The sequence below is a fragment of the Macaca thibetana genome, chromosome 14 (assembly GCF_024542745.1).
Source record: "Macaca thibetana thibetana isolate TM-01 chromosome 14, ASM2454274v1, whole genome shotgun sequence".
Taxonomy (NCBI): Eukaryota; Metazoa; Chordata; class Mammalia; order Primates; family Cercopithecidae; genus Macaca; species Macaca thibetana.
The window spans coordinates 74,503,969-74,515,627 of record NC_065591.1 but is presented as its reverse complement, the minus strand read 5'-3'; the positions used below and the strand labels follow the sequence as shown (position 1 = coordinate 74,515,627).

The following is an 11,659-nucleotide window of genomic DNA, read 5'->3' as shown; positions in this document are numbered from 1 at the left end:
TGACCTTGGCCAACTCACTGAACCTCCCTGAGACGCAGTGTCCACATTTGTTGAACGGTGATAACATGTAATTCACAGGGCTGTTGTTCAAGGATTAAATGAGATAATAGATGGACAGCGCCTGGCAGAATCAAGCGCCCAGAAGCTGGTAGGTGTTGTTACACAGCTGGACTGAAACCCCACGTCTCTAGACTCCTGCCTTCTTGCCTCAGGAAAGGCACCACCGCAAGTACCTGCAGAAGCATATCAAGCCCTGCAGCGGCCTCACGGGCATGAGCTGGAGTTTGGGGACCAGCCATCTCTTCCTAACCCCTTGCGGTTGGAGGAGTCAAAAGAAACGCCGCGGAGCAAAGGGAAACGAAGGGGTTAAGGCGTTGAGCTTGAGAAAGCTCAGAAAACTAAAGCGACCCCCCGCCCCTCCAAGCCAGGCTAAGTAAGCCCCTCCCCTGCACCACCGGGGCGGTCGCCGCGCGCTCCCTCCCTCCGCCCCTTGCTTACAAGACCTAATGAGCTCCCCTGGGAGGCCGCGCAGCGAGCCAGGCACGGAGCTGGTAGGCTGCGCCGCGCGCGCCGCGCCGGGGCGGGAGCCGGGCCTGGGCGGCGGGCAGGAGCCGGCGGGGGCGCACGGGTAGCGCTGCGGACAGCCGGGGAGCCGCGGCGATGGCGGTGCAGGCGGCGCTCCTCAGCACGCACCCTTTCGTGCCCTTCGGCTTCGGGGGCTCCCCGGACGGGCTAGGGGGCGCCTTCGGAGCCCTGGACAAGGGCTGCTGTTTCGAGGACGATGAGACCGGGGCTCCGGCGGGCGCGCTGCTGTCGGGAGCCGAAGGAGGGGACGTGCGCGAGGCCACCCGCGATCTACTCAGCTTCATTGACTCGGCGTCCAGCAACATCAAGCTGGCGCTGGACAAGCCGGGCAAGTCGAAGCGGAAGGTGAACCACCGCAAGTACCTGCAGAAGCAGATCAAGCGCTGCAGCGGCCTCATGGGCGCCGTGACCCCCGGCCCGCCCTCCCCGAGCGCCGCTGACACGCCCGCCAAACGGCCACTGGCCGCCCCTAGCGCCCCGACAGTCGCGGCCCCGGCCCACGGCAAGGCTGTCCCCCGGCGGGAGGCGTCTCAGGCCGCGGCGGCCGCCAGCTTGCAAAGTCGAAGTCTGGCCGCGCTCTTCGACTCGCTACGCCATGTCCCCGGGGGTGCCGAGCCGGCAGGGGGTGCGGTGGCTGCACCGGTGGCCGGGCTAGGAGGTGCGGGCACTGGGGGCGCCGGAGGGGACGCGGCCGGCCCCGCGGGGGCCACGGCGGTCCCAGGGGCCAGGAAGGTCCCACTGCGGGCCCGCAATCTGCCTCCGTCCTTCTTCACGGAGCCGTCCCGGGCAGGCGGCGGCGGGTGTGGCCCGTCGGGGCCGGACGTGAGCTTGGGCGACCTGGAGAAGGGCGCGGAGGCCGTGGAGTTCTTTGAGCTGCTGGGGCCCGACTACGGCGCCGGCACCGAGGCGGCCGTCTTGCTGGCCGCTGAGCCTCTCGACGTGTTCCCCGCCGGAGCCTCCGTACTGCGGGGACCCCCGGAGCTGGAGTCCGGCCTCTTTGACCCGGCGCCCGCAGTGGTGGGAAACCTACTGTACCCCGAGCCCTGGAGCGTCCCGGGCTGCCCCCCGACCAAAAAGCCCCCCCTGACTGCCCCCCGCGGCGGCTTGACCTTGAACGAGCCCTTGCGCCCGCTGTACCCCGCTGCTGCGGACTCTCCCGGTGGGGAGGACGGGCCGGGCCATTTGGCCTCTTTCTCCCCTTTCTTTCCAGACTGCGCCCTGCCCCCGCCGCCGCCGCCCCATCAGGTGTCCTATGATTACAGCGCGGGCTACAGCCGCAACGCTTATTCCAGCCTTTGGAGACCCGACGCGGTTTGGGAAGGGGCGCCGGGGGAGGAGGGGACGCAGCGGGACTGACTTGGAGGCACCCTTCCCTCCGTTAGAGACGGATGTGGAGAGCGCCGCGCCTCCATGGGTTTCTCCTAAATCTAAAGAACGGTGGAAAATACACGTGGAGATGAAACCGGATTTTTAAAAATTCAGTTAATAAAAGCAACTTCAGAAAAAAGAGATGAAGAGGAGTTGGGGATTGTTTAATCACAACCTCACGTGTTAAAACAAAACCAAACACGTTGGTAGGTTCTTACTGGACCAGAGGAGCCAAGAAACCAAGACGGTATGGGGTGGGGACGGCAGAAGGGGCAAGAGCTGGCTTCTGTAGCCACCTGTCTTTTCTATTTTTCAGCGAAGGTCAGTGTGTTTAGTGTAATTGCCCCTTCTAAACAGTGTCCTAGTCCCTCCCTTCCCTCTCCTTGAGTGCATTTTGAATTAAAGCGTATATTGAAAAGAATGGAGCGGAGACTTATTGATTTGGGTGTTTTCTTACAGGACGGTTTTTCGTCTGGTCCCTTAGCTTTGTTAGGTGAGCCTGTGGCTGAGGACGGAGGCCGGTGGTCCACTGCTGACCTCCTTTGCTGGTCCTTGGGTAGGGTTCTCTTCTGTCACACTTTAACGTTTTTGTTTTTTTTTTTTTTTTTCCTGCCCGCTTCTTGCTTCTATCTCCTTCCACCCTTATCAGTCCCAGTGCTTACTTTCCTTCTTTCTTTGCCTGGCCTCTCATTGCTCTATTTCTTTCGGCCAGCTTTTCTTGCTCATCTCTTTTGTAGGAGACTTAAATTTGGCAAACCTGGGTTCCATTTCTCTCCTGTCTTTCCCCCATTTTCCAGCCACTTTGGGAGGGAGAGATTGGGCAAATTGTAACCTCTTTGTATCAGTTTCCTGATCTAAGAGGGTGAGGACGGTAATGTTCTTCTACTCCACAGCTGGTTGGGTAGCTCAGGGGGAAATAAAGTGTCTTGAGGCTGTGGCGGTGCTTGATTGGTTCTGCTGTGTGTACACAAATGGTTTCTACACATGGAAACAGAGTTGTGAGTCCCATGCTGGGTTTTTTTTTTTTTTTTTTTTTTTTTTTTTGCTTATCTACTTGCCTGGTGATTGCCCTTTCCCTTACAAGTTGTACACCCTCTTTACCATCCCTCCTTCTCTCCTTCCACAGCTCCCCCTCCACCTCTGTTGGTTTCTGCCTTGCTGTGTGTCCTCAGTCCTTATACCCACACCGTCCCCACGGAAGGACACAGAGAAGGATGTGAAGTTTCCAAAGGAGTCTCTATTCCCTGAATAGCAGGTTTGATGAATGGAATCTGAAGGGACTCTGCAGGGAGGAGTATGATCTGTTGTCCGAGGGAGATTTGGGGAAAAAGAAATATTTTTACCAGTCATGAATGTGGCAGAGAGGACACATGGCACCATCAGGATGGTTAAGGGGTGGGGAGGAAAGACTGATGGGAAGTGAGCAGCTGGAGGGAAAAGAGGAACCCTTGGTGCTGTAGACCTGCCGAGAGAAAGGCATGAAGAGAGCAATTCCCAGAAAATCTGAGTGAAAGGCTGCCTACTGATGATGCTGCAAAGGAGAGCTGCTTGGCTTCAAGGCACCCAGGATTGATTGCAGGAATACCTGCATGTGAGTTAGTCGAAAACCGAGTGTTACTGCAATAGATGTAAAAATCCAGATTCATGGTTGCACACATCAAAAGTCTTGTGATATTTTCAGAAGAGAATTTCTGGAAAAAAATGAGTATTAACCAATGGTAGATGCAACTTTAAATGCTATCACCAAGTCACTTTCTTCTGAATAAAGCCTTTCTTAAGAAAGCACCACAGGAAATAGAGCAAGGAGTACTGTTAATGATGATAAGAACTTTTGCAACTCCAGAAAGCTAATGTCTATTGAATCTCTTCCAAAGTGGTGAAAGGTGATTAATTCCATTGTGCTAACAGTATATTACTTAATAATGATTTAATTTATCTAAACTATTGTGAATACAATCCAGGATACACTTGCATGGCAGGAAAACATTAATAACCCTGTGACTGTTACTAAGACTATAGTGTCATTGTAATGTTTCTTTCTTAATTTTCCTCTCCTTTCTTACCTAGTGTAGTAAAATAAGTTATCTCTCCCCTACTGTTTTGCTTGCTATACCTTTCATTAATAATAATATCAACATTGTGTGTTTTGGCATCCCAGGCATTTAAGCTAAGCACTAACTCACTGAGCCTCTTAATATTGCCATGAGGTAGGTGCTTGATATGGTTTGGCTCTGTGTCCCTACCCAAATATCATCTCTAATTCTAATCCCCACATGTCCAGGGAGGTCCTGGTGGGAGGTGATTGGATCATGGGGGTGGTTTCCCCATGCTGTTCTTGTTCTCATGAACAAGAACACAGTGAGGGAGTTCTCATGAGATCTGATGGTTATAAAGTGTGGCACTTCCTTGCTATCTCTCTCTCCTGCCACCATGTAAGACATGCCTTGCTGCTGCTTCACCTTCTGCCATGATTGTAAGTTTCCTGAGGCCTCCCCAGCCATGTGGAACTGTGAGTCAATTAAACCTCCTTCATTTATAAATTACCCAGTCTCAGGTAGTATCATTATAGCAGTGTGAGAACAGACTAATACAGTACTGTTATTATCCTTATTATCCCTATTTGAAAACTGAGGCTCAGGTAAGATAAATAACTTGTCAACAGCAAGTAGTGGATCCAAGATCCAGACATACAAGTGTCCTAATCCCAAGACCTGCCTGTTTCTTGCCAGGCTCTTCTGTGCTTTGTACACGTGTGTGGTTCCCAGTTCCCTGTATTATGCTAGTAGCAGATTTTTTCAACCTCGGTACTATTGACATTTTGGGTGTCATAATTCTTTGCTGTGGGAGCTATCCTGTGCATTGTAGAATGTGTAGCAGCATCCCTGGCCTCTACCCACTTGAAGCCAGTAGCACTGCCTTAGTTGTGACAATAGAAAAATATCCCCATGACCTCGTGTCTCCCTGGGAGGCAAAATTTCTGCCAGTTGAGAACCACTATGCTAGAGAAATGTATATATAAAGTGTCTGCGGGGTGCCTGGCACTTTCATATACATGATTTCCTTTGATTCCTACAGAGGCCTGTGCTTCGTTGTCATTATCTTCATTGTTACAGGTGACAAATAAGAAAGGCCAAGGGGAGGGGCTAAATCAACTTAGGTGCATCTCATCTCTGCTGATTTACCAGCAGTGAACCAGTAACTTAACCAAATTTGAAGCATGGTTTACCCATTGGAAAAACTGGGTAACAGTCTATCACAAAGTATTATTGTGATTTGGCATAGGGTATACATAAATATCCTCTAAGAGGAAGGGGGCAGTACTTAGTAACAGACAGCCAAGGCTTGGCATTATGTCAAGGTTCCAATCCATCCTGTTACTCAGGCCCCTATGTAGCCCTATTCCTCCCCACTTGCCTTCCAGTCTGGGCACATAATGTGTCTGACATGCCACTTATTGTAGTACAGTAAGTAGTGCCCATTAGTAATCGTTTTGCTAAGGACTGAACTTACTGTTTCCTCTGTTATATCAATTTCTGCTGAAGCCTGTTATAATTTTTTTAATCTCTTGCTTAGCCACATCCCGGACCATAGAGGATTCTTTTTTTTTTTTTTAGGAGGTGTCTCACTCTGTCACCCAGGCTGGAGTGCAGTGGTGTGATCTCAGCTCACTGCAACCTCCACCTCCCAGGTTCAAGCAATTCTCCTGCCTCAGCCTCCTGAGTAGCTGGGATTACAGGCACCCACTGCCACGCTCGGCTAAGTTTTGTATTTTTAGTAGAGACGGGGTTTCACCATGTTGGCCTGGCTGGTCTTGAACTCCTGACCTCAAGTGATCTGCCCGCCTCCACCTCCCAAAGTGCTGGGATTGCAGGCATGAGCCATCATGCCTGGCCGAGAATTCTTTTTAAGTGCAATGGTAGGTATTTTTCAAGACTAGAAATATGCTGTAATATGCATGTAGTTGCATGGCTTTGGACAGGCTGGGTATCCTAACCTGATAATAGTAATTATACTTGCATGCCTCATAGTGATGATCCTCCATCTCAGCTGGGTGTTCCTTGGTACCTGGAATGTGTTTTAGTGTCTTTCTGTATCCTTCTCATGTCCCAAACCTTTGCCTATCTCCATTCAAGCCTCCACCCTATCCCTTCTCTCACTCCCAGGTCCTGACAAGATGGAGACCATGTGTTGTGACACCCCTCCATTTCCCACCCCACTTTTCCACACAATTTCTCTCTCCAGCAAGCAGGACCTTCTCTTGCCCTCATGGCTCAGGATCCTGCCCCTCCTGCCTCATGAGGACAAGCTGTTGCTCCATCTTCTCCTTATTAGCCATATCTTCAGCCTCATCCCTGCTCCCCACTTTTTTCTCTCATGCTAGAAGTAAACTTTTAGAGTAATTTTTGAAAGAACAAAAGCTCTCTCAGCCCGATTTCCCTCCCTATGTATTTCTCTGTCATCTTCTCAGAAGAGTCAACTCTCTGAAAAAGAAGCTACACTTTTTGCTTCTACCTCACCTGCTATGTAAACCTTAACTATTTTGAGTCTTAGGGTGACCAACCATTGCAGTTTGCTTGAGACTGTTCCAGTTTTAGCATTGAAGTTCCACATAACAAGAAATTAGTTATGTGGAACCATCCTTCCCATTGCTCACTGAGGTAACATTTCTAAAAAGCAGTTCTGGTGTTTTCACTTCTTTGGTTAAAATCCTTCAATGGCTCCCTGTTACGTCTAGGGTAAAGACTTTGCTTAGAAATGTGGCTTTTGCCAGCCTCTTTTTTCTCATGTACCACTCTCCTAATAGTACCTGTGTTCCAGAAATTTTGTAGTAATTGTAGGTGCTTTAATGCTCAATACCCATGTTACCTTAGTTCTAGGCAAATGCCATCTCTGCCCTACCATTTCCCAGGAATTTCTCTCACGGAAGCTTCAATTACCAAACACGGGGTCTTCAGCCTTCAGTTTTGTTGTTTACTTCTAAGCCACATTTAAACAGTTGGACTGTGTCTTCCTAAAACTCTCCTCTTTGGGTTTTGGTATCTCATTTTCTTTTAGTTTTCCTCCTAAGTTCCTGGCCATGCCTTGTTCCTCATTGGTGTGACCTTATACGTTGGTGTGACCCAGGGTTCCCTCACTTCTGTCCTGTATTCTTTGCCCTCCATACGTTCTTTCTGGGTGTTAGTGTCTTTTCCCAAGGCATTAGTTATTCTTAATGTTTCGATGACCCTCAAATCTATACCTGCAACCTTGGCTTCTTTCTTCTGTCCCAGACCCATTACTTGCCTATTTCCTAGATAGAGTCTCTTGGGGGCTCATACACTCCTGAAACTTTGTGCCCAAAATCGAACACATGCACAGACTGATTAGCCACAGTCAACCTCACCATACTCTTTTAGCCTGTCCCATTCTGTTCAAATAGTTACCAAGACCTATTTCATATTACCTTCTATGCCAGTGTGTTTTAAATATTTTATCCATGACCTTCAGAAAAACTTCACTGGACATTATGTGTCAACATATTAATAACCATATATATATAAATCAATATTCAGACAAACATCCCCATATTGAATAGTGGAAATATTATTATATTATAATCTATATTAATATTCAATTATGTTTTGATATATAATTGAAAAATTTTTACAGAGCCCAGATTCTTTCTAAGAAGCTATATGTTACACTGATAGTTTCTGTTCTATTTCTTAATAAAACCTGACTATTATTCATTAAATTGATTTCATGGCTTACTGATAGGTTGGGTCTGCAGTTTGAAAGACACTGTTCTAAGCAACTCTCATCTGTCTCCTCCACTCCTTTACAATGCCACTTCCTTAGTTTGGGCCTTCATCACCCCTCACCTAATCAAGTACCATGACTGCCTAATGACCTCCTGTCTCTAGGCTCACAATCCTCTCAACCATCCTTCCCATTGCTACTGAGGTAATATTTCTAAAAAGCAATTCTGGTGTCTTCACTTCTTTAGTTAAAATCCTTCAATGGCTCCCTGTTACGACTAGGGTAAAGACTTTGCTTAGAAATGTGGCTTTTGCCAGCCTCTTTTTTTCTCATGCACCACTCTCCTAATAGTGCCTGTGTTTCAGAAATTTTGTAGTAATTGTAGGTGCTTTAATGGTCAATACCCATGCTACCTTCATAAATTCACTCCTGTTCTACTTATGCCTGGAATGGACTCCTTGACTTTCTCTGCTTGCTAATTTTTACTGAGCCTCTCATTCTTAGCCCAAGTGTCACCTGCTTTTTTAAGCTCCCGGAATCAATTAAGCACCTTTACTTTGGAATCTTCTATTGTTCTAAAAGACCCCAGGCTCTGAGAGCAGTTAATCACACTGTTATAGTAGTCATTTGTTAGTCCTCTGCCTCCTATACCGGAGGCAGGTACTTGCCTCTGCTTTCTTATCACTTTTTGGAATCTGGCAATAGTAATGTGTAACCCATAATGACGGGATGAATTTTACGGAACTTTAGAATTAAATAAGGGACTTTCCACTCACGTTGTCACTTGAGCTTCACCCCAAATGTCAAATGGTCATATAATCATATGCTCCCATTTGTTAAGGACCTATTATACAAAGAGACCCCTTTTTGTGTGGGAACCTTAATTGCAGCAGGAATTATGTATATGGCAAAAATAACCATACCAGTATTTTTATCAAGCCAAAGGGCAGAGTTATTTTTCTTGAAGCAGCACATGTTATGGAAAGCATAGAGGATGTTGGTGACATGCTTTGATCATTTGTTCTGCCCATAAAATGTGATCAGAATGTTCCTCTGTGAGAGGAACCACTAGAAGCCCTTCCCTCAGTGAATCTAAAATTGAGTTGGGCAGTTAAGATACAGATATATGAAATGTTCAGTGTCAATATGGGAGTAAAGAAACAATATAAAGCACTTTGGGAGGCCGAAGCGGGTGGATCACTTGAGATGAGGAGTTTGAGACCAGCCTGGCCAACGAGGCGAAACCCCATCTCTACTAAAAATGCAAAAATTATCTGGGTGTGGTGGCACGTGCCTGTAATTCCAGCTACTTGGGAGGCTGAGACATGAGAATCACTTGAACCTGGGTGGCGGAGGTTGCAGTGAATCCCACTGTACTCCAGCATGTGTGACAGAGTGAGACTCTGTCTCAAAAAAGAAAAAAAAAAAAAAAAAAGAAACTGTAAGAAAATAATCTAAGAGATGTCACAAAATACTAGAGAGTCTAGAGAGTTTAATTGCTAAATGAATGGCATGGGCATCTTTCTTTCCACTTTCAAAAGGTGATGATCCTAGAAACATTTTAAGTTGAAAAAAATCATATTTATTTTTCCATAGAATGTGATGACAGTGAGAGATAGAATGAATGAATGAATATGTGGCTACATTCCTGGCACAGGGCTCAAGATCCATTTATTACCTCTAATAAATGTTGTGGGTTGAATTGTGGCCCCCCTCAAAAGATAGATGAGGTCTTAACTCCCAGTATCTCACAATATGACCTTATTTGGAAATGGGGTCTTTACAGAGGTAATCAAGTTAAAATGAAGTCACTAGGGTGGGCGATAATCCAATATGATTGGCATCCTTATAAACAGGGAAAATTTAGACACATACACAAAGGGAAGACAGTGTGAAGACACACAGGGAGAAGACAGCCATGTGACTGGGGCAATGCATCTACAAGCCAAGGTATGGCCAGGATTGCTGGCAACCACCTGAAGCTGGAAAAGCCAAGGAAGGAATTGCCTCTAGAGCTCTCAGAGAACTGTTGGTCCTGCTGACACCTTGAGTTTGGACTTCTTGTCTCTAGACCTGTGAGACAGCAAAGTTATATTATTTTAAGCCACTCAGTTTTTGTGTTCTTATAGCAGTCCTACGCAATTAAAAATACAACATATAGTGACGATCAACACAAATACAAATTAATCCTATTTATTATGCCACACAAGGCTTCTTGTGCTTAAAAAGGACCTCTGTAACCTTAATCACATTTGTTTTATTTTAGAGAATACTGGGAAAGGGGCTCTGTACAGATGTAACAAAACCTCTAAAAGCTGTCAGCAATTTGAGGGGTGGACTCTTGGCAGCAAGAATGCTGGAGAGCCAAATGAGCAATTCCATTCCTGCCCAGGGTTAGGTAATAATGAGGCACATCTGGCAGAGTTTGAATCTAGCTACTTGTTAAGCTCTCTGAGGCTACTGTTGAACCTTATCACGTCCAACTCCACTCAGCTGCAAATACTCAGCACCTGGCCAGTAAGAGCCTGTCCTAACAGTGCATGGGGAATCTGTTCCTCATTAAGAGGTGGGTCTAAAGGCTACCTTGGTATCCAGCAGTGGTCGGGGGAAAGCTGGCAAGCAACTGTGTGCTCAAGATGGTGCAATTTTCCCCTTCACCCTTTACGTGAGCTGTGTATGACACAGCTACTGCCTTGGTTTCCGGTAGGTTCACCTGAGTCTGGAGCTCTCCTGGGATGCTGGGCTCACTTAGCTGGGGCCTGGAACCCCTCCTCTTCCCTAGGGTTCAAACTTGTGAGTGCAGGCACCGTGTGCCTCCTGTTTACTATTGTACCCCCAGGGACTACTCGTGTCTGACATGCAGGAACTAAAATAGTTGTCACATGAATGGACAGTTGTCTCTGCTATCGGCAAGATCCTGTCCTTTCTTGCTGCCAAATTCACTGTGAACTCAGGATACTGCTGCAAGGGAATCAAACATGCCTTGGAACTAGAGTACTGCCTCTCATGTGACTCCCTTTCATGGGGTCTAACAACTCTGAGTGCCTCCCCTGCCCCTCCCCTTTGCAAATGCATGTTCCAGTCCAGCTTAAAACAGGCCCAAGTCCCACTTGCCTCTAGGACCTTGTGACTAATTAGCTTTTCAGGCTCCCAGCCTTAATCATATCTTTAGTCTTGTTTGGGTTTCTTTATAACATCCACCCCATCTTTCATTTCTCAGAAGGAGTATTTGTTAAAGTCAGAAATTGCTGGCATTGTTAAAAACACACAAAATTAGCTACATGAGTCATGGTTCTATTTGTTTGGCAACAGTATAAAACTAACATTATTTTTCTCAAGGTAGGAAATAGTAATAAAGAAATGTCAGCCTATCTTAATGGAAAGACCTCTCAACAAAACTAAATAATCTATGCGCCCACATGCCATTTCCATCACGCTTGTGTGGCCAAGGCTGCTGGGTTATGGCATGTGAAGTCAGAGTGCATTCTCTGGTGGAAGCAGGGACTGGAAGAATGCATAGAATTTGGTGAACAACTTGGACAGAGGAGGCATTTCTGGTGAGGGAAACTGCCTGGGTGAGGGGATTCATTTATAAAACATTAATTTAATTGTTTATTCAAATAACTTTATAGAGCTTCTCTTTTGTGCCCATCATGCATAAGGTGTGAAGATGCAGAGATGAACATAATACAGGTCCTAACTTTGAGTGGTACCTAACTTTGTGGGACAGAGAGACAACCAACATATAATTATAGCACTGTATGATACGTGCTGGACTCAGGGCATAAATTAGGTCCTAGGGGAACAAGGAGAAGCTCATAACTCTGTGAGATGCTCCAATGAGTGATGCTATCTTTCCTTTATTTCACACTTTTTTATTAAGCCAGGTATGGTGCTAAGTGCTGGGGATATCACAATTGGAAAGATGGGCAAGGAAATGGACATGGTGTGTGATAAAAGTACAAGA

The 11,659-nt window shown here is 46.9% G+C and overlaps 1 protein-coding gene across 1 annotated transcript; it reads left to right on the top strand.

The window, feature by feature from the left end:
- Positions 1–572: 572 nt before the first annotated feature.
- Positions 573–2,374, top strand: FAM181B (family with sequence similarity 181 member B). Its single transcript, XM_050755865.1, has one exon. The coding sequence runs from the start codon at positions 661–663 to the stop codon at positions 1,939–1,941; it is 1,281 nt and encodes a 426-aa protein (XP_050611822.1). The 5' UTR covers positions 573–660; the 3' UTR covers positions 1,942–2,374.
- Positions 2,375–11,659: the final 9,285 nt, after the last annotated feature.